General features: G+C 31.9%; 3 protein-coding genes across 3 annotated transcripts in view; 1 reads left to right on the forward strand and 2 right to left on the reverse strand.

Annotated features, from left to right (window-relative positions):
- Positions 1-2,581: 2,581 nt before the first annotated feature.
- Smyd3 (SET and MYND domain containing, class 3) lies at positions 2,582-8,804 on the reverse strand. The gene is made up of 9 exons (XM_068772581.1): positions 8,326-8,804; positions 7,890-7,974; positions 6,924-7,083; positions 6,691-6,818; positions 5,890-6,066; positions 5,134-5,233; positions 4,444-4,761; positions 3,521-3,683; positions 2,582-2,852 (listed from the first exon to the last, which is right to left on the reverse strand). Exons 1-9 carry the CDS (start codon positions 8,451-8,453, stop codon positions 2,648-2,650), a joined length of 1,464 nt encoding a protein of 487 aa, XP_068628682.1. The 5' UTR covers positions 8,454-8,804; the 3' UTR covers positions 2,582-2,647.
- A 1,040-nt stretch (positions 8,805-9,844) lies between these two features.
- Positions 9,845-12,415, forward strand: LOC137929779 (uncharacterized protein C1orf131 homolog). Its single transcript, XM_068772885.1, has 2 exons — positions 9,845-10,397; positions 12,290-12,415. The coding sequence occupies exons 1-2, from the start codon at positions 9,945-9,947 to the stop codon at positions 12,347-12,349; spliced, it is 513 nt and encodes a 170-aa protein (XP_068628986.1). The 5' UTR covers positions 9,845-9,944; the 3' UTR covers positions 12,350-12,415.
- A 5,976-nt stretch (positions 12,416-18,391) lies between these two features.
- LOC137929384 (uncharacterized) overlaps positions 18,392-23,687 on the reverse strand; it is an 80,328-nt gene continuing 75,032 nt past the window's right edge. Inside the window, exon 3 of the mRNA XM_068772299.1 lies at positions 18,392-21,792. Coding sequence (XP_068628400.1) covers positions 18,562-21,792 — 3,231 coding nt within the window. The 3' untranslated portion in view covers positions 18,392-18,561. The remainder of the gene's footprint in view (positions 21,793-23,687) is intronic.

Below are 23,687 nucleotides of genomic sequence, written 5' to 3' on the forward strand. Positions count from 1 at the left end.
ATATGGACTTTGTATCATTTTTACTCATTGCTATATCCACAACTCCACGTGGAAACGCATATTTTTCTTGTTTTTTTCCTTATAATTAACTACAAAACTTATAACACAGCCAGCGGCGGTAAAAGTTATCTATATTTTTAATCAGTTTTGATATCTTAACTTTCTTACTACCGATTACTTTCATCGATTCAAAATCGATATAAATTTCTGCTAATACATTACTACATAAATGTTGCTCTTAAAAAAATATATAACATTTGAACCCAAACGGCTATTTTGATAGATCAGATCAACATGTTTTATTCTCAACTGTTTTTCAATCAAGTACTAAGTGTCTCATCATAATATTTAAGTAATTTTTTTTACGGAAATGATGTAAAAAAAGTATGGAAATACTAAAATCAGACTGGTTTCAAAGAATTTGATACTTTTTGGCCAGGCTTAATACACTGGTGAGTATATTGACTTTTTCATGTTTAATAAGAAACCACCATGAATTAAATAGTAATATTTGTGTGAATATTTAAAATTTCGATATCAGTAGTTTTGACTGAGAAAATAAATAATTGGCGGTAGCGCCAATAAGTTTCTTTTCCTGTCACAATGCAGACAGTTAGTTGTTTTAAAACTGATTCAATGACTTTAAAAATGATGATTACTCTTTTTTAACATGGTGTGGTTATAGTTATGATAAATATTAACGTTTACATTTCAGAAATCAATTATAATAAAAATTATCCAGCAATATTTTGTGTTGCGGACCATTCGGCGCCTTTTACCTCTTTCCCCTCCTCTCGCTGCGAGCCTGTGTTCAGATCCAGTCCTCATGAGTAACAAATAAGGAGTGATCAAATCAAATGTCAAATGGTAGACGAATGATTTTCAAAAGCGTTCCTATTGTTTCTGTTGATATTAATACTGGTGACTCGAAGGCTTTTGTGTATTCATCGGAAACGAATTCTCGAACTTAACGAAATAAATTACCCCGATTTCGCCAGTTGAAAGAAGACGTTTGGAACGTCGGTAGACTATATGCGTATAAATGTACAGTGTCATGAGTTTAAAAAAAAATTCTGGCACGATTAAAGTACTACTTCGTCATCCAAATTATATCTCACTCGGTTTTTTTTTAATTATCATCACACAGTATAAAAAAGACAATAAAAGATCCGAAAGTTCAAAGAAAAGTTTAAAAAAATATTGCTAACAAGGTTTGAAATATCGGTCCGTTTGATTTACTTGTGGATTTATAACACGCTACGTGTAACATAATATAAGTAAACATCAACTTGAATTTGTTGTCTTGAAAAATTCTTCGATGCATGAGATACTGGCTTACACTTCAGCCAATGCTCGCTGTCTCGCAGTTAAGACTTGTAGGTTTGCAAATGGCTGATAAAATATAAAGGTCCGAGTAGCCACCACAATACTAATTAACCGACATAGTGCCACTAGAAATGACGAACATGGTTTTCAGCTATACAAAGTAGATCTGAAAAGTCTACCACCACATTTCTTTCAAAACATTGCAAAAAAAAGACGGTGATATACATTTATTGCTATATCGTTTAATGAAATATCGCAGTGTCCTCCTAGTGTCGGACTTAGATAAGTTAGAACCAGCGACAGATAAAAAGGTGGGCAAGCCGAGCGACTGCCCAAAGCATTTAAAAAATAAAATAATTTACATTAATTTTTGGCAAAAAGCATTACAGTATTAAAATACTAGCTAGGTACACAAGTGGAATGTTTCATGTGCGCTCTTTATGCTATTCCATATTTTGTATTACATTGTATTAGCTTTTAAGCAATTTCTTTTTACAGTTTATGTAAATTATATTTTTTGCCTTTTTTACTATTTTTTATTTGCAGTAAAATTTATAACTCTTCGTATGAAAGGGCACTAATACCCACGTCAGATACAGTAGAGGTCGTTAGTATTGCAACATATATCTAATTTTTTTTGATTGACTGTTATCTAAGTCAATTCAAATGCAATGTTGCATGCAGTTGTGCACATTATGCACAGCTATGAACACACATTTTAGTTTTTCTATTAGATATCCATTATTTTAATGGGAACTTTATGATAAAATATGATGAAAAACCTATATTTTTTTATTTTGGACGTAGGTAAATTGAATTGTAGTTGTTTAATAAAAACATATTCAAATATGCATATTCTCAGAAATTAAACATTAAAAAAACATACATGATCATTTTCATTAATTCTCTACTTTTTTAATTAAATTATGTTCCTGCTTATTAATGATATCAATGTTTTATATAATATATACATTGGTATACCTATTATACTTCCATAATCTTTGAGGTGTTCATTGTTATTTATAAAGTCATTTAATATTGTTTGTATATTCATATCTAGTATTTTAATATATATTTTATGGTTATAGCCGACATAATTATGGCGCTGTATGCAACAAATTACAATTGCCTATTAAGGCATACATATTTAATATCGTACAGCATTATATACATTGATGCACTTCATTTGCCAAGATAAACATTGCATAATTAAAAAAAAGACTTCATTCCTGTTTTGTCTTTATTCAATATATCCTTATAATAATGAGCTTCTTATATCATAATTATTTTATAATACAATATTGTATTGGTATTATTATACCTAGGATTCAAGCATAGCTTGACTAAGTAAAGGCAATAACTGGTCCTTATAGAGTGGATGTCTTTCACCATGTGTGATCTTTAAAATTTTCTCAGATAGTTTCAATTGTTCCAATGCTTTATGAAGATCCATTTTATACAGTAATATTTTTCCATACTTCAAATGTAATAATCCCAGCAATGGATGTCGATCACCATAATAAAATCTGTAAATATTAAGGCTGTCACAATACATAACCTATTTTTTACACAATTATAAAGCATAATTTGTCTGGTCTTGTAAAATATAAAATTTCGACATCGCATTCATGTTCCGCACCCCGAAATTTAAAATGATATATCTCACCAATTTACACACTCTAGAGGCAATGAACTGGCCCCTTTATTTTCAAAGTATTTGCATCTTTATAAAATAGTACACAATAGATTTATGTAAGTATTGTTTATTTTCTTAATGCCGATTTTTCCCTTGTATATCATTTACAGCATTCAAAATAACTATAGTTGCCAGCACTAATATTCAACATAAACAACTGTTTTTACATAATTAAATGTATTGTATCATACAAAAACAATTAACAATGTATTTTCTATAACACATAAATAATAAATATACAGCAAGTGGTGTACAGATTTGAGTCTGGCATTGTTCTAAGATTTAATGGAACCAATATGAAGTGAATAAGTTATATACAAATTCTGCAAGTTGAATAGACAATACGCTGGCCACATTTATCATTTCAATGATGATTGTTTTAAGAAACTTGGAGTGAATTCATAAGACGAAAAGATGTAACTCCTGTACCCAGTATCGGATAATGTTAGGCTGATAATGATGTCAATATTTAGTGGATTTATATACCTAAATACTAACCGAAAACAAGGGACAAGTCTCTCTGCATAAACACAAGCAGTCTCCCACAGCTGGACTTGTATGAGAGCATCAAATGCATGGTCCAATGTCTGAGCATGCATTACATTAAGTGGATGTAAAATACCTTCTTGCTTATCTAAACAGAACTTGCACACGTCAACATCTGTGATACAGTTGTTCAGAAATTGCTTTGATAATATTGTATTACGATAAATGTCACTTGTACTTATAAATTATACATATATTATTAATGTACTAATGTTTAAATTACATTGGTAAATATTTTTAACAGTTTCTATCACATTTAAGAGATGGAGAATTGTGAGACAGTTTAGGATTACAATTCAAGGCATTGGTTTTGTAATTGTTACAAACTTGTATATGTTTATATATGTATATATAAGTATTCTTGTATTTATGTCTATCGTAATGTATATATTTGTATGTATCTTTATGTATATATGTTTTTATATATTTTACTGTACACACTTACAGTAAAGTATATATTTGTGTGTGTATACACCCTAAACTGCATCTGCAACTGCACAACATCTCCATCCATAGGTTGTCTGGTAGAGATCGCCTCAAGTGATAAGACTTTGCTTTGCTTCTTGCACCATTTGAATTGTTTCTATTTTTTCCTCTACTTTTTGTCTATGGTGTACAAAAAGTGTATATATAAGTATAAAAAGTATATAAATAAGTATAAAGTATAAAAGTAGTATATATAATAAATAAACATAAAAATAATAAAATACCTTCCTAGTTTGAAATTGAAAATATATAGACATAATATTTGTTTGTAAACAAATTTAAATAATCAATGTCTTTCAAATCAATAAAGAATTTTTAACAACAGTTTTACATTGAAAATGTTCTTGAATAAATTAAATATACATTGATTATGTTAATAAAAAGGATACATGCCACAGATGAACCTTTCATTTTCTGTAAATGCATTTCAGTAAATTCCATTGCTTTTTTAAATAACTCGACAAGTTTCTCTGTACATTGTGTCCCACATGCATTGCATTCCTTGTCTTTTTCCAATATTTTGTTAACATCACCTTGTTTTTCGTTTTCATGTTCATTTGGAATACCTCCATTTTGATTCTCAGAGTCCTTTTCTATAATAGGTTTTCTTACAAGTTCACAATTTTCTTTCCAAGGTATATTGACAGGATTATCGCATTTTGGATTAGGACATTTCGCCGCATGTAATATTTTCAGCTGTGTATCATCTAAAATTTTTTTAATCATACAACATACAATTTTTTTTATACCTTACATTTGTTTAATATTAATTTTGTCATCATCATTTCAGTCACTCTTATATGGCAGGTAAGAACCCACCTACATCCAGCATATTAGCATATTCAAATATAGAGTATATATATTGTTAAACTTCCTTACTGATCGTAGGAGTAACTTAACATGAAAAAAGAATTTTTTAATTGTAGATCATAAACAGTTATGTTATTTTATTAATAAGATTTATATGGGCATTCGAAAATACCCGAAAATGAAAGAGTTTAATGAGACCACATAACAACGCTTGCATTCGGAAACATCATGCATTTAAAAAAATTAGTATGCACATCTAAAGCATTTACCCATGCACCTGTCACATTGGCACAAGAAGTAGTAATTCTCCAACAACTCTGTTTGCCTCTCATAAGGTGTCTTTAGGAGGTCAATATATGAAATACGTATCTGAAATATAAGGTATAATTAATTAAAGTTAAAAAAAATATGGCTTTGATAAAAAATAATTAACATTTTTAATCAAAGTTTCATCTTGACAAGTGACTCTAACCTTTACAATCAAAAACAATGTACCTCATAAATAAATTATTTATATTATATCAATAAATAAATCATTTATTTTGTTCGCCTATAATACCACTGTAAGAAAAGCATAAAATATTATATAAAATTAATTTATATTAGACTGTCTTGTTTTATTACTTAGACAATCATTTAATGATTTTTTTTTATTCAGTTATTAACAATTGGATATAACCTAAAATAATTATAGGGCTGTGAATGCTCACAATAGACAAAAATATTTAACTTTGTACTATATAATACGAATCTAAATTATTATTATTTCACCGTAAAATTAGCGAAATACAAGCACAGATCATAATTAACTAACCGGCATCTTAAGCATTATTAGGAGTGCTGTCATATATGTGTGCATTTCAATAAATGTAATGTTTGAAAAAAAAATTATTCGTTTGCGTGCTTTAAATGCGTATTAAATTGTGACTCGAGAAAATTTTCAACTTTTGAACAATTGCTCGAACTGTCAAGGTGCTTCTCGCCCCTATTATAGATATTAGTGTTAAAAAATATGTTTTTGTTACCTGGTTCCAATCTAAACTTGACATGTCTTTGATAGCTCTAATATTGATAGTTTTTCCTTCGAAGGTTGCCACTGCATTAGGGTTACAACTATGATCCACAATTGATGACGCTAAGTATATACCTGTACCAATTGAATTCATGTCCACATCCAATATAGTAAAGCTGTTGATCACCATCTAGGAAAAAATTAGTAATTAAAAAAAATCAAATCTTTTTGAATAATATGCTAATGACCAGGGTTCAAATAGGAATAATACAGTGATTGCATTGTCTTCCCGATTTAAAAAAAAAATTTTTAACTTTATGATCACCGTTATGCTCACTAATAGACGCCCAAGTAGCACATAGTTCTCCTCCATAGACTGAGCTGCCTACATCCAGCGATTTTAAGGGGGAAGGCTTAGTTGTGCACACTGGCTTGTGGTCTCCTTTTCTTCAACTTTTCGACCTCAAAGGCCGTTGTTCCCCACATATTGACACTAGAGGAGCAATACTTCAAAGAACTTCAGTAACCTTGGTTTTTCTATTGATCCCCTCATTCGATCTATCAGTAAAACTCCAAGCATAACTCAGTGTGACTTTAAGCCTTCTTAAGACCCACTGTAAACATCCATGTCTTTGTAATCTGTAAACCACTGATATTACGAATAGCACTTAAGTCAAACATTCTTTGAGCTATGTAATTGAGCTTGGTTCTAATAATGAATGCAGACTGACGACTGTGAAAGTTTTTTTAACAGACAATTGAATTCAAGTAATCATGAATAAAATTAAACAGTTTTCTGGAACTTTCTACTTACTCTTCCATACATTCCCATAAGCTCAACGGTGTTAGGTAATGATATATCTCTAATAAACTCAAACAACACCATACAAAGAGATGTGAAATGGTCCATTCGTTTCTGATCCTGTTTCAAATCTGGATAATCTGAAACAAATTGATATCACATTAAATTTATTAACTTAAATCAGTTATTTAAGATGGAAATAATGTAAATTCCAAACATGATCTAATGTTTTAATGTTTACTCACGGGACATTAAATCTTTCCACATGCGAAATGATGTCTTTGAATAATAGGCACGGTATGACTGACCATCTCCACGGTTCAGCCGGTTGATGATTTTTGCCAACATTCTAGCACCGTCTGGAATAATTTTTGGTGCAACTCTTTTCAAATTGGCACACTCCCACTGAAATGTTTTGCATAAATTATTGATTACATGGTAATTGACTCTAGTATATACAGATAGTATGGTAATTAGGAAAGGCTTTTAATAATGACTAGCGAATGTTGCAAAAATTATAATATTGTAGTGACAACATTAATCATTGTCAGTGGCATATTAAAAAGGGGAATTCCACAGAAATAAAATTGTTCATTTCATTTAGTATAAATATGGGTGAAGCTTGAATTATTAACATGGACCCTTCTGTTCCTTGAACTGTCAAATAAAGTTTAAAAGCCTTAGGGCTAACAGCACCAACTTCCTCAAAACAGTACTTTGTGTTATTACAACCTCAAGAACTACCGGTCCCAGAAAGAATTCAACAATTTGCTCATACTCATTGCAATAAAATTGTTATAATTTTTTTCTGGAAACCAGTAAATTCTAGTTCCTAAGACAATTTTTTTTTATGAACACTATTTCTTTGTGCACTACAACATCCAGCTTCCTGTCTTTGAGAAAATGCTCATTTATGGCGGATTAATAGCTTCTTTCCACAATTTGATAATAGTTTCATTGACAAAGTTTTATACAAATAGACTACAACAACCATGGTAATAGATAATTTTATAAAGTTTATAATCAATTAATGCATAGTGTATTGGATGCAAGCCACTTACAATCTGTCTTATGGGAAAATTATACAGGAGGCCTATGTCCAACAATAGACATCCTACAACTGAAATGATGATAAGGAGTTGTGTACCTAAAATTTTCACACCAATAGAAACAATATCAATTATGTTATCCATTATGTAAAGGCAACTTACTTTGTGCTCACCCCATGCTTCCTTCTGACACAGGCGTCCACAATAATGCACAAACTGACACCCTGAACACTTCAGGACTTTTAGCCTGTAAAAAAATTATCTTTATAATCATGAATGCCAATGAGACATCCAATCCTAACAATTCATGTATGAAATATAAATCTCACAGTATTTTGTTACTAAGTAATTATTTTTTTATTTATGAAATTTACTTGTTTTTATTCAAGTTCTGTTATATAATTATTTCGGTTATACTGTAAGTAACAATTTGAAACAAAAATGATTTAAAAAATACCAGATTTATTTTTACATATAGGTTATGTAATGTATCATAACCTGAGAAGAAATAACACATATTGAGTGTCTTCAATACTGTTATCAATTGCTCCGTGTACCTAAGAACATTCTTTGAAAGATAGTTTAAATATATACCTACTTTTGTAAACAGTTATCACATCTTAATCCCAACTCCTTTGAAGAAAGAATATAAACAAAAGGTTTTTCAGTCAGTAAAAGTTGCCCGGCTTTTATTGCCGCTTCTGTCGACCTAAGGTTATTCTTCATGTTTTACGATTAACTAATGCCCTATTAATGTACTTTTTTTAGTGTTTATAGAAAAAAAATATTTAACAGTTAAATTTAAAGCGCGGTAAAATTAAGGGGTAAATATCGCAGAAAAAGAGTACGCTGTTGCAAAGTTCACCCAAGCCCAGTGACTGAACTGATGAATACATTATTTGTTTTTTGAAATTATTTGGCTCCGCTACCTGTTAGGCTAATTTTACATTCAACATCGATTGTTATTTTTAGTTTAGTCGCGGACACATCCGCAAGTAGAACATGAAGCGAAAAATAAACCAAAACGTCCCTATTATTAGCTTTTCTACTTCATATTATCTCTATCTAAATCATAACAACTGAAACATAAAAAAGTTTTTCAATTCTGAAACATTGACATTGCAATTCTGTCACTAAGACAGCTGTTTAATGTTTTTATGCGATTAGATATTTGTACTCCAATTATGCAATTATTTTATTAAATCTTTATTTTAACAACTGTATGATTTTTAGTAAACTTTATTTATTAGAAACAGTTAATGTAGCTCTATGTGCTATAATTGTAAAAATATGTAAAAAGGCATGTATTTACATTTCTACTTTTGAAAGTTGGTTTTTGAGCAAAAAAAAACATTTTCAATTAAAAAAACTGACTGAATTTTATATGAACAAAAAATTCACGTAATTTCATAAAATACGAATCGGTATAAAAATATTCTCAATTATAAAAAAAATAAAAAAAGTGTAAAAAAAATAATAATCAGTCAAAAAATCTTTAAATCGTAAGTTTAATAAGAATAATTATCATAAAAGTAAAAGAATGCACCGTTATAAGGATCTATGTACGTAAACGCATTTTTAACTTGTCATCACGAGAGAATACTATTAGTTGGGCAGTTTTCAATACTGTCTGTCCAGTGAAAACAATATAGTTCTAAAAATAGAACATGTTATTAAATTAGATACTACATTTTATAATATGGCAAAAAAGTTTAAATTAATTTTATGAAGCAGAGCGTTTAAGTCAAATTAATACATTTCTGCGTTAACATAATGTATATAGTAAGGCTGAATTGCAAAAAAACTGGCAAAAAAGAAATATAGGACTTCTTTTCTTCCTGTTTTTAATGATTTATTACATTTTCTTTCTTTATCTACAATAAAGAGTAATTTAAGTATGATATGAGTATAGCGTGGAGCTACATAGGTACAAAACTAATAATGATTAATGAATATTTTTTTCTAAATTTTAGTAACAATAGTTATAGATCTTATTCTCGGAGTATTTACTTAATAACTAAATCATTTTAAGAGTAACTTTAGGAAAATAATCTATATGTATAGAACTGAACGTGTCTGTCCTTTTTACGTTTTTGGTTTTTGGTGTCAACTGTCAAAACAAAAACACATGCTTTTTGTCATTTTTGCTGCAATTTATAAAATGTTATACATTTATACTTAGGAAAGTTTAGTAAATAATAGAAGCTTACTAACACGATGTCTATAGTGTTAACTAAAGCAGCCCTAGCGTTAAAAAACGCTGAGAACAATTTTAAGGTTGTTAAATATGAATCGCACAAACCGAAAACGAAACAAACTTTGGTTATAGAAGACAAAGCCGAGTTGAATAATCAATCTGTAACACATTTAAAGAAGGATTTAGACCTAAAGAAAATCCGCCATGAAGTTGTAAAGCTTGGTATGTCAGGATTTGATGGCACAAAAAAGGAAAAGGCGAAAATAGCATTGGCGGTAAGTTTAGGAGCTAAACCACCAAAAAGAGAGTACATCAATTATAAAGAGTTAATGAAGAAAAGAAAAGAAGAAAAACTTAAGAAAGAAGAAGAGAAGCAACTAATGATATCAAAGACAATACTGCAGAAAAGTGGGAAGAAAAAGAAGAAAGGTTCCAATAATGATGTGGGTCATTTCTTAGACAATTATGGAAAGGTATGTACAATTAATTTCAAACTAAAAATGTAGTACTTTTGTTTTATTGGTTATATGGTGTAAAAACACTATAATTAAATAAAAAGAAGTGTATTCATCACTACAGTGATATATTTTTTGTACATTAACAACAAAATTTAAAGTAAGTGGCATATTACATGTAGTAACTTTAGGCAAAAAAGTTATATTGGTGTGATCAAAAATTAAGGTGAATTTTTCTATAAAATGTAAATTCTTTATTTATTCTTCAAATTTTTTTTCCATGTAACTAAATAAATAGTAGTAAATAAAACACACTTTTGCCAATGCTCTTTTCAGTTCTTCAAACAGTCAGAATAGTTCTTTTTCCGGTATAGCCTTTAAGACCTTCAATTCATTCATATCTATATAGACATATCAAAGAAGCATCTTCATATTGGTCTTGTGTGTTTGCTGAATGGTTAGAAGTATCATGAAGCGAAATCAGGCAAATTCATTGGTAGTGGAACAATATGAATTGAATTCTTGACAAAATGTCTCAGTGAACTAATGTAGTATAATATGGTGCATTATTGTGATTATATAAAACATCCTTCAAAATGGTTTGGGCTCAACCAAATGATATTCAAACACCATTAGCAGTCTCCAAATGTCATTCTATGATTTGTAAACACTAAATTTTCAATTTTGTTGACATGGCCTTTGTCAGTAGATGTTGATGGTTGTCCAGAGTGCGGTTCTTCTTTAATATATTCTCTGCCCGCTTTGAACTTGTTGTATCACATACAAGCATTTTTTCATGCTACACTTTGATCAACTAAAGCCCTCTAAATTTTCAACATGTCCACACAAGAATATTCATTCTGCAGACAGTCTAATGTATTCTTTAAGAGAGATAAAGCTTTCGACTAAAAGATGCTTGGCAAATGTTATAGACTGTCCTACCATCCTAGGTCCAGTTCTATTTATAAAATTTACCTGCCTATCTAATGCCTAGGAGTTTTAAATGACAATTTCACTTTACTTTTTGAGCGAGTGACAATTATTTTAATATTGTTCGGTAATGACATTGATTGTTTTTCAACAACTTTTTGAGAGGGGGGAGCAGCATAACCTACATTTTTTAAGCAATGTCTAAAAATTGGCAAAAAAAATATCTGCATTCTATTTGTCTAAATATGTGGAAAAGCATTTTGGTTGCTAGCATTTGCTTAAATATTTGTAAACTTTAGTGAAGACTTGTAATTGCAATTAGTCTTCAGATTAACTACACTAGCTATATAGAATACAGCTGCTGGTCGTCTATATGAAAAAATAAATGTTTAACTAAAACCACTTGCTGGTACAAAATTGACTCTTGTACAGATAAGTTAACAAGTAAAACCATTTTTAGTGTCATCATTATGATTTTAGTTCTAAGATGCCCACTGCTGGACATAGGCCTCCCACATAATTTTCCAACCATTCAGAAATCGTCTGCATGTTGTCTTCTGATGACCTTTATGAATTTACTTGCAAGCACTGATACATTTGATTATATTTAAACAATAATATTTCACTTGCACAATAGTTATTTAATTAAAAAACCTATGGGTTCTTAGATTTCTCATTATGTGCATTCTATAATGATTTAATGCACCTGATCTTTAAGTAAATAAGCTCCTAAATAAAAAATAATAATTATGAGATAATCATTATGCATTATCATAATCATTATCGTGTCAACTAGACCTCTTCAAGACTTCCCCTAAAGATAACAGTGATGGTTGATCTGTATCCAATAACTTAACTATGTCATTATCTACATAGTGAGGCACCAACTTACGCTGCTCACATTGATCTTTGAATTTTCACCATGTCCATCCTTATAGTGGAAATTAATAATCATTAATTTAATTTTTTTATTACTTCAGGTGCAGAAAAAGGATTTAAAAAATAAAAATACAGGTCCAGTTAAGAAGAAAAAGAAATAAATATTTTTAGTAAAAAATGTTTTTAGTTTTGAAGACAGTGTCAAGTCAAGCGTATCCATTTGATGCCAAATAATAATTTGTGCTCATAATATTATAGTGATGAAATATTATGAGGATAGATTCCCATGAAAGAAGTTACTTATATAGGGGGTAGTGTCTATAGTACCTAATGATGGTAGCTTCTATTGGGTGCTAAACAGTATTATAATTTAATACTGTGTTCCCATTTAAAGCCTAAATAATTACTGGACTTGCAAGGCAAACCCATACCCGTCTTATGGTATTTATAGAATGTTGAGTATTACATCCCTGGTGTTTTTTGATGATTAACAATTTATTGTTGAACAAACATATTTTTTTACAGTTTCCTTTTTAAATGCTACTTATACATTTATAGACGCATTGGTAATTCAATATTTCACCATTATCATATGGACAGCTGATAGACTCCTACAGCAAGGTAAAGGCCTTCAAAAGTTCTTCAGTTTTACACTGTCCATATCCAGTGACTTCGTGAAACCTTAACTATGTCATTGGTCCACCTTTTGGGAGTCATACCTACACCACAATGTATTAAACAATTAAACAAAGAAAATATGATATTAACACAGTGTACTTAAAGTTAGCAAAGTGAAATGTTAAATAACTAGAATAGTAAAGGTTTTGTGTAGTTAAATGTATGTTTTGCTTATACATTTAAAAATGAATTAATTTGCGCATGAGAATTCTTGATACAGTTTACGTAGCATACCATTTTTGGTGTACATCTGAGAGATTTAATTAATGTCCCTGAAATATATGATAACAGTCAGATATAATTGGCTTGCCGCGTGCCTGTAGAAAAAATCAATGTATCGTATTACAAAGCGATCACTTTAATTTACTGATTAAATGCAAAATAAAAGAAGTAATCTTTTCCGAGAATAATATTGACATTGCAGTTGTTAAATGACAATATAACTGTGTAGGTCGTAAACTGTAAAATTCTAGCAAACTGTCAAACGCGTGAAGTTCATAGCGTACTGTCAAATGCATGATGTTCAAAGCGAACTGTTTAAAAACGGGATGTCTTAATAGACATTTTTTTTAAGTTTCTACCAAATACGCAATTTAACAATTTATTGTCTGATATGAACCTCCGTCAAAGTAATTGAATTAAATTTTGAACGAAACTGATAAAGTAATTATCAAGCTATGGCGGAGTTCCTTTATATAAATAAATGTAATGTAATGAAACGGTACAAAGAACGCGGGGTAGACCCAACCTACGACTCAGGTGCAAAATTCCTGTATGCTTGCTATGAATAAAGCAGCAGGCGCTAATAGACTAGGCAAAAACTTTATGGTCGACGCGAATATTTTTGTAACTTATTGCACTACATTTAATATACTTATATTTTTAATTAGTGACAAGAAAAACGAAATTATATCTTATATAAAATATTTATTTTGGTTTACATATAAAAGTATCTTTTTAAAATTACAGGTATTACTAATTTGTACAAAAAATTATAAAACCTAATATATTTACAGTAATTTTATATAATGTCGGATATTCACACTGGATTTTTAATTGTATACTATATTTCTTTTAGTTTTTTCACAATCTTGAGAAACTTCGGCCACTTTATTTCCTTTTTTGAATACAGAAAATTTCCTTTCTTTGGTTCTGAAGCAATTCCTAATTTCACTGGTTGCTCGGCTTGTTTTGTAGAAATTTCTGGAATGCTAGAATCGGGATTTAGTAATATACCATTAGATATAATTTCTTTACAGCATATTTCTTCACGATCCGATTTATTTGTGCTGTCTAAGCTATAAAAATCACTTGTTGGGGACAATCTTGTAACCGAAATGTTTGAAAACGAATCACATTTCTCTGCGCTGCAGTTTCTCCGTGTGCCCATTGAAGAATAAGACTTGAGACGATTCTGTTTTGCAATTGCTCTTAAATATTCTTCGGATGAAAATGTTGTTGTGTCCGTGTCAACTACAGCAGGGAGGCAGGTCTTCAATTCTTCAGGGGAATCCAAGTCGACGGGTTTACCCCATTTGCGATCCAAAGCACGGAAGGCAACGCTCAAGTGCAAATGTAGCTCCATTACTACTAGATCTCACTGGGATAAATGCGACTACTACGAGTGATCGATGTATGACAAATTATTTTTGAATCATCCTATTTAAAGGCGAAAGGTCATTATCCCCACTACAGCAAAAGGGTTGATAATTATCACAAAATATTTTATTTAATTGACTCTCAATTAATTATATAATGAGAAAAAAGTCATTAGTTGATTCGAAGTTCATAAAGTAAATACGGGTTTCGTTCATTAATGTAGTGTGTTAGGTTAATTTTTGTGTTATCAATAGTAATTATAATGGAATCTTGGCTCTCTAAATCAAACCTATAATATCAGAGACTGACTAGAGATCATATATTTGGGAAATATTCTATTCTTCATATCAGAGATCCCGTTATTAAAATGTAATTTTTTTTCTATCCATCAAAGGTTCTTTCGTAAAAATCGCTTCGGTGACCGGTCCTGGGCCGCCCGCATCGAGCGACTTGAACGACTTTACTATGTCTGTGGCCGTTTGGCCCAAAAGGTACTCGAAAGGTGACCACGAGCCGGTAGACGCGGCGCGGGTATCCCCCCCCCCCGCGTCTTATTGGACCAAAGACATAGTGTGTTGTACTGGATGACAAACTCACTTTCAATGTGCTCGTCTAAAGAGCGTGAAAAAAAGTTCGTCTTCGGCTCTCTGCCCATTGCTAAACAGCAGGAATAAAATGTTACCGTCAAAAGCTGTAATTAGATTCGTCCTCATCAATGAAATTCCAGTACCGAGTGAAGAAAATCAATGCAATGATTAAAATTTTAAATTCGTAAATGTTTATTCTTTATACAAAATAAGATAGTATGTTTAAAAAAAAAATTAAAGCACCGATTAGTATGAATTAACCAGCATCTAGATCATAAATTTTGGTACGAAAGCATTTCAATTCAGAACCATTCTGCATGTTTTTTTTTTTACTTAATTTAAAAGCATTTAGTCTATGAAAAACCAAAATGTGTTCCAAGCTTAAATCCCGCTCAGTTGAGGAGTGCTGTAATAAATTATTTGCCAAATTATAAAGAAAATTCAAGAGAAGTAAAATAAAAGTGTTAAATATTTGATGTCAGGATATAATTTCAGTTTCTTTTTGTATAAGTATATATGAATTTAGTAGCGGTTCGCAAAAAAATTCAAAACTTTTGTAAAACGATTCCGAGTATCCGGTAGCCTAGTCGTTCCAGAATAAATAGAAGTTCGTTAATTCTTAAAAAATGATCGTGCAAATGCTATAAATAAAATAAAAAAATTAATAATAATGGAAGAGGATATCATTAATTGATTACATTTTAATGGCATTCCAATGAATTATAGGTAGCATTACAATAATTATCATTAATCCTTTATAGCACGGGTTTAATAATTAGCAATGTTGTTTACATTATAATGTTTACACATTACTAAATTGCAAAATGACATTATAAGATTTGAGTTTGCTGAGCGTAGAGTACGTTTCACCTAGACTTACCTTACCTTACTAACTTAGGTACCTACAACTTTAAACTATCCTAAATCTATGTGGAAAGCTTGTACAACTATTTTTATACGATATTAAAAACTTCGTAGAGTTATCGTTTCTTCAGCTATTCTTATAATAATATAATATATTATAATAATTCTTATAATAATATAATTTATCCTACATTCTATAAACATGAAATTGAAACATTACAATCACAATATTGAGTTATTATATTACCGCTATTTATATCAGATAACTTTTGGAACTTAACTATGTTTTTGGTCTAATAAGTGGGGGGGGGGGGGAAGCTACCCACGCCGCGTCTACCGGCTCGTGGTCACCTCTCGAGTACCTTTTGGGCCAAACGGCCATCGCCATAGTAAAGTCGTAGAAGTCGCTGGATGCGGGCGGCGCAAGACCGGACACCGAGGCGATTTTTGGGGAAGAAGGAGAACCTTTGATGGATAGAAGAAAATTTACATTTTAATAACGGGATGTCTGACATGTAGAATAGAATCGTGTAATATATACAGAATAAAGATATAGTTAACAATGTAATTATTTTAATATACATTTGTAATTTGTATATAAATATTTCCCAAATATATGATCTCTAGTCAATTTATGACATTATTAATTTTGAGAGCCAAGATTCCATTTATTTATAATATTATTATTGATAACACAAAAAATAACCCAACACACTACATTAATGAACGAAACCCGTATTTACTTTATGAACTTCGAATCAACTAATGACTTTTCTCATTATATAATTAATTGAGAGTCAATTAAATAAAATATTTTGGGATAATTATTAACCCTTTTGCTGTAGTGGGTATAATGACCTTTCGCCTTTAAATAGAATAATTTTAAAATAATTTGTCATACATCGATCACTCGTAGAAGTAGTCGCATCAACCCCAGTGAGATCTAGTAGTAATGGAGCTTCATTTGCACTTGAGCGTTGCCTTCCGTGCTTTGGATCGCAAATGGGGTAAACCCGTCGACTTGGATTCCCCTGAAGAATTGAAGACCTGCCTCCCTGCTGTAGTTGACACGGACACAACAACATTTTCATCTGAAGAATATTTAAGAGCAATTGCAAAACAGAATCGCCTCAAGTCTTATTCTTCAATGGGCACACGGAGAAACTGCAGCGCAGAGAAATGTGATTCGTTTTCAAACATTTCAATTACAAGATTGTCTCCTACAAGTGATTTTTATGGCTCAGACAGCACAAGTGAATCGGATCGTGAAGAAATATGCTGTAAAGAAATTATATCTGATGATATATTACTAGATTTGGATTCTAGCAGTCCAGAATTTTCTACAAAACGATACGAGCGACCAGTGGAATTAGCAAACGCTTCAGAACAAAGGAAAAGAAGTTTTCTCTATTCAAAAAAGGGGATAAAGTGGCCGAAGTTTCATGAGATTGTGAAAAAACTGAAAAAATTATAGAATGAAATTAATTATCCAGTGTAAATATTAGCCATTATATAAAATTACTGTAAATATATTATGTAAAAAAGATGCTTTTATGTATAAAACCAAATAAATATATTTCTTTTAGATACAACTTCGTTTTTTCTATATTCTATCTTCTGTATATGTTGTGTAATAGATATTACACAAATATTCTTCTCGACCATGAGTCGATTAACGCCTGTTGTTTTGTTCATAGCAAATATACAGGAATATTGTATTTCTATTAAATTTACTTAAGATATTTTTGACTAATGCCATAAAACTTTTGGAAAACTCTTTGGAGAATAGATACGGATGGGTTGTTTACCTCTTGAACTTCTTAAGTGAACCCCCACATATTTCAGAGTTTTATGTTATTTGAGATTATCACAGAGAATACAACAAAATTGATGTAAAATTATCATTTTTGGCATCATCTTCAATTACCGATCGACAAAATATGACTAAACTATGTCTTAAATTAAGTCTCTCTGGATAGGTGCTTTGAGAATGTGCGAAAATTTAACAATTCCGTAGTCCATTAAGGCTGTTAGTAATCAAGATGTATTACTTTGTTATGCGTGCGGTGGGTGCATTTTGACCAAGATTTATTAGGTATTTTGTCATTATAAATAGTCCGTTCCACTATTAATAATCAGAAAATGAATGACGTGGGGTCTACGGAATGAAAGTTTGACTTATTTAAAATATGAAGAAAGCCTAGATACTATATGCCCTATGAAATGGTTTGCATAGAAATTTAAGTATTAATTTAATATACTCATAGAAAGTTTACTTTTGCGTTTTCGATTCTAGTATTTTCGATTCCTCCTTATTTCGAATGTTATTTTACCAACTTTCATTCTCTCTAACATTTTATACTTATTAGTTTTTGGTGCTCATAATTTGTTTTGAATTTTTGAACTAATTTTTATTTATTCCAATAATTGATATTTTAATTAGTTTAAAATAAAACAAACAAACGAATTTTAGAATATATTTCATACTCGAGAAACAATTAAAATAGGTAAATTATTTACAAAATACAATCTATTTAACATAAATACAATAGTAATATTATGCAGGCAAGTTCATTTTTATAATAAATAAATTTAAACATCTTAATAAGAAAATAAAACAAAACAATACATTGTAAAGTAAAATATTACACGTACGGTTCAAAATATTTAATAGCAGTAGTCATAGGTTTTTCGTTGATATTGTTCGTTGCGACAGGATTCCTAACGCGCATCTTGACGTCTTTAGGTTTTAGTACATGCTTGTGGTTGGCACTAGGAGGTCTCATACTAAGGTAGTTCCTACTAGGAGTAAATATAGACTTAGAGCTTAGACCAGAAGTTTCTAGAAAGAAATCGAAGGACCCTCTTGTCTTTGTTGTGGTAGTCTCTGGGTTATTAATGATCATTCGCGGCTCGCATTTAACTGTGTTGTAAGAACCACTGTTGCTCCCCGAGGAATTACTAGACTCTATATCGGAATTCCTAACTGATTCAGTCTCTAAATTCTCTATATTCGAAAGGAGATCAGGTTTGTTGGACAGCTTAGCATTTTTTGCAAGCCCCTTGTTCACGCCGTTTTCGTTACTGTCATGAAAATTTTCAGATTTTCCGCTATCATTATCAATCGCGTTATTATGCTGGTTGGTATTATCAGGTACAATGGTGGATATGTGCTCGGTGACTACATCGGACGCTGAACCGTCGCTGCTTCCGGAGCTTATGCGATACTCTTCAGCGACTATACTCCCAAGTTCATCGTCTATCTTAAATTCTTCAAAGTCTTGCGACAAATCAAATTTGTCAATATCATCTAAATATTCCACTTTACGTGGATCCGCGTTTGCAGCTTGTGTTTTTATTGTGCCGTGATGGGGACTAAACTGAGTGTCCAGTTCGGTAAGATTTATTTGTTTGACGCCACATTTCACTCCCCTGTTGATTTCAGACAATATTGACGACACTGTGTTACCCATTTGAATCGAAGCACGCGGATCTATTTTCGGTTGCAGAGTATGCATGTTGAAATTAGCCAAGTAACCTTCAGTAGCTTTTGAATAGGAAGAGTGATCTTCGTTAGGTTTATCATCTTCATCGGGAATGATGATTTCAGTGACGTGCGGAAGTTTAGGTATATCTTTGTCGCTGATTTTGTTTTGTATTCTCGGCAAGGATATAACTTTGGCTACGCTATTCCTATGATTGACAGCATGTATCGGGTATTGTTCGCTGTGGATCTCTACCGTCGGCTGTGTAAGTAGCAACTCCCGTTTACCATTGCTGACTACTGGAACATTTATCTCTGAAATGGAGCAGTAGTCCGGTTCTATATTTTTTACATTTGCTACTTGTCCCACTTTTCGCATCTTAACATCTGCAACCCGTTGATTAGCCGCAACGGCTTCAGAGTCTAACGGTTCAGTCGTTAGTTTGACAGTGTTGTCAGCTTTCAGCTTCGTTGACAAGTTCTTTGGCTTGGGGGGCAGTGCAGGTGGAGTTCGTGGCACTTTCTTTTTGTTGAATATTTTCATAGATCCAAGATTATTATCTAATCTTGCTTCCATTATGTTATTTCTGTTTTCAATATTAGCAGCGATATTTTTAACCATTGAGCCTCTTATCTTCGGGATAGATTTGTCGATGCTTGGTACAGTGCGTGGTAATGGAGCGGGTTTAAGCTCATGCATAGATTTCGTAATTATTGGTTCATATTCGTTGCTGTAGATACTTTGTATCTCATATTGAAACCCTTGAGCTGTGTTAGGAACTTCGTAACTATGTTCCGAGGCAGTCTCCAGGCTGAATTTGACGATTTTGTTTGCCCTTTTATCAGTCCTTGGCAGTGTATTGTGAATGCCATTGGTTCTGATTTTGTCATCATAAGAAATACTATTCAAAGTAGAAAACTGTACACGCTTAGTTGTTGCTTTGGGGCTTGGTGATTCACTTGACTTAGAATTGTCATTACTGCTATCGTCTAAAGAATTTTGCAGCAATATTTGATTTACGCATTCGAGTACGGGATTATTTTTGTAAATTTCATTCGGAGGACTATCATCGGCGTCGCTCGTGCTCGCGTACCAATTTTCACTGATTTCAGTTACAGTTGCGTGTTTTGCTAAATTGGCTTCAACGTTATTATTTTTTTCATCCAATTTAATACCGTAATTATTTGTTGGGTTATTTTTTACACCGTTTTTGCACAAAATGTCATTCTTAGCGTAAATTATTTCATTATTTCGAATTCCATTAATATCAGCGATTATAAATTCATTATTTGCATTTGATTTATCATTATCTAATGAAACTCTTTGGTCTAATCCATCAGTGTCTTGTTCTGGATCACTTACATTACAATACCATGGTTTCTCATTGCTTTCTTCGTTAAGTACATTATTGAGAAAAAGTTGTCTGTTAGCTTTGATTTCATCTGAAGCTTGTCTTTTAATGCCGTGCAATCTTTCCATTTTTGTTGAATATGTTTTGTCAGAATCACTTTGAGTGCTTTCCAGCTCTTTCTTAGCCGCTTCTCCAATAAGTTGATCAATCTTTAAAGATGCTCTTCGGATATCATTTGCAATTAAATTAACCGTGGAATCGTTGTCATCTTGATTGACTTGATAACTCATGCTAATACATTCTTCAGTGCTACTGCTGTTATTAGTCTGATGGTTGTATCCCTTCTGAAGATTATCAGTGAATTTCCCATTATTTTTCCTGCCTGAATACTTTCTCGATCTTCTGAACACGTCGCGTCTAATGAACGCTTGTTTATTTTTGATAAAAGTACCTTTGCCGCCAATACTCGCAGTATTACCCTCTTCACTAGAGCTTGTGTTCCCATAGATTACGTCACTCTTCGGCAGCTGAAAGCTTTTACTCAGTCTCGTATTCTTTTGAAATATAGGAGGAGAATTCCTTTCGCGATAGCTACAGCTCCTTATAAACGTATTAGGAAATCTGGAGTCTGTACTCTCTAAACTCTGGAATTCTGGATCTGTTTCAATATTTGTTTGTTCACTAGTAAACCCAAGGAGCTGTTGGCAATTACTGCAATACGACTTCCTGGCTTTAAGTTTGATTATTTCTTCTTGTTGTGATTTTATTATTTTGTCCTTTTGATGGAGTGATATATTGATTTGTTTTTGTTCTCTCGTTAGGCGGGATTCTAATAGGACAAGAGAGCGTAGGACTAGTGCTAGTTGGTCTTGACGTAAACGTCTCTCTTGCGTGGCTCGTTTGTCGTGGGCAGCGAGCGCTTGTCCGGCTTCGACTAGTTGATGTCGTTGTTTCAAGACAGATTCCGACTGCTGTTGCAATGCACTCTTCACTGCGTCCAGTTCTCGTCGCAGCTCCATTGCTTCTGAACTGCTATCCATCTGAAATAAAAATATAACAGTTATAGATTACAACTTCAAATGAGATATGTATCCTATTTCTATTATGACTGTCAACGAACATTGTTTTGGATAAAGGTCAAGTACGTGTAAGACACGATTAAAATAACATTAGAATTGTCGCTGTCGTATCCAATCGCGCGTAGTGCTTTAGTGGCAGTTGCAGTTTCTTTAAATAAATTTGAGATTTATATGCGATTGCGCTGGAACAAAGTCCATTATGAATTTTGTTAACGAGGTCATTGGTTGCAGGCGAGAAGGCGAAAATGTATTATGAAATAAAATGAACTTTGTTTCTTATTTTAATTGCTGATTCAAAAAACTAAACAAAATTTCGGTGAATATTTTTTTTGCAATACAGTGACCTGAGGAGCTAATGTTTATAGTAGTTAATACACTTCACTTTATCACGCGAACGTATGATGATACGGCCTCGTTACCTTAACAATTTCACTCGCTTAGACACCTTTCAAACCGGAACAGAGTTTACTATTTTTTAATTGCACATTAATGCTTTGCGGTTAAGACAGACTTAGCATGTATACCGCAAAAGCAGATACTACCACAAATAAAACTCATTTTTATTTAGATATGTCTTTTGGAATGACGTTAATATCTCTTTCAATAAAATAGCAATCAAGAAATATTGACAAAAGAAGTAAAAAATATATTAATGAAATATAACTAATGTAAATTGATATTTCCAGAATTTACGCAGTGCAAAAATGCAAGTAATCATTTCTGCGACTTTTGCCCTTTTTCGACGTCAGCAGTCGACAACACGATGCGTTTGTTTACACGCGATAAGTAATTTTACTGCTCGTTTGTCGGGAAAGTTGAATGTCACCTACATTGTAAACTAATAACATTGTACTACAATAAACATTGCGACACGACAAAGAGTTTAAAGTCCATTGCATTTTTGATTTTACTCGAGCGTCAACTCGCGTACGTTATAACGTACCAGGTCTAGTGGATAAGAACTTATAATTACATTCGCTGCTTACAAGGGTGAACGAAAATCAAGATGAAACAAACATGTCCCGAGATCAAAACTTATAGAACGCGTTTAGATCCTCTGTAGATAGTTTTGTAATTGTACATTTAACTCTTTTTGTTTCTTCTTTGAACAAATCTAGAACTTTCCATAATGTCCAATTTAAAATAAGCTCATCAAATTTTACGATTGATTAAATTCAACCTAACCACGTTCGTTATCTTAATTTATTGCAAGTTTTTTCAACATGATCCAATAAAATCAATATCTAATAAATTATCAGTTAACAAATTACGTAGCAAGTAGGCTGTTGTGGAAAATTAGTATAGGAGTGTTATAGCTTTTAGAGTATTTTCGTCCAAGAATAAAAATTGAGTCTTCAAAAGAGGAATGAATAGAAAAGAAATATTGATAATTTAGTGCGTATTAATATTAAACTGTGATTTCTATTGGTCTTAGAACCGCTGTCATACGATTCTCTATATGAATATATAAAGATGTGTAAAAGTGCATTATGGCTGATAGTTAGGCAATTAGGACAATGTCATTATCAGTACACGTTGCGGGCGCTCGCCGAGCGACTCGTGAACGTTATCAAATGACAATGACCGCCGTTTCCTCGGTTAACTATACTAGACTCTGCTCCCTGCTTCCTTTGCGAGAACATTATACTATAGTTCAACTTTACTTAAGTTTAAGGCATTAGTAACATTGAAGTTCTTTCATGCTATTATTATTTTAGGCTATGTAGTGCGCAGGAAACATGGCCACTGCGGCCTTAACGTTCTGGAGTGGAGATAGCGGACCGGCAAACTCAGCGAAGAACGTCCGAGCACAAAGTAATTAGAAGACCATGGTAATATCGTTGGTAGATACTGAA

This window comes from Battus philenor, unplaced genomic scaffold, assembly GCF_028537555.1.
Source record: "Battus philenor isolate CCGP_79_NKW_IND1 unplaced genomic scaffold, ilBatPhil1.0.hap1 SCAF_5, whole genome shotgun sequence".
Classification (NCBI taxonomy): Eukaryota; Metazoa; Arthropoda; class Insecta; order Lepidoptera; family Papilionidae; genus Battus; species Battus philenor.

Bases quoted from the DNA above. Each gene is read 5' to 3' on its own strand.
- Smyd3 (XM_068772581.1), bottom strand. From the start codon at position 8,453: ATGAAGAATAACCTTAGGTCGACAGAAGCGGCAATAAAAGCCGGGCAA. The intron at 6,819-6,923 runs GTGAGTAAACAT...AATTTGTTTCAG, and splicing joins GTGGAAAGATTTAATGTCCC to ATTATCCAGATTTGAAACAG. The intron at 6,067-6,690 runs GTAAGTAGAAAG...ATTTTTTCCTAG, and splicing joins TTATGGGAATGTATGGAAGA to ATGGTGATCAACAGCTTTAC.
- LOC137929779 (XM_068772885.1), top strand. From the start codon at position 9,945: ATGTCTATAGTGTTAACTAAAGCAGCCCTAGCGTTAAAAAACGCTGAG. The intron at 10,398-12,289 runs GTATGTACAATT...TTATTACTTCAG, and splicing joins TCTTAGACAATTATGGAAAG to GTGCAGAAAAAGGATTTAAA.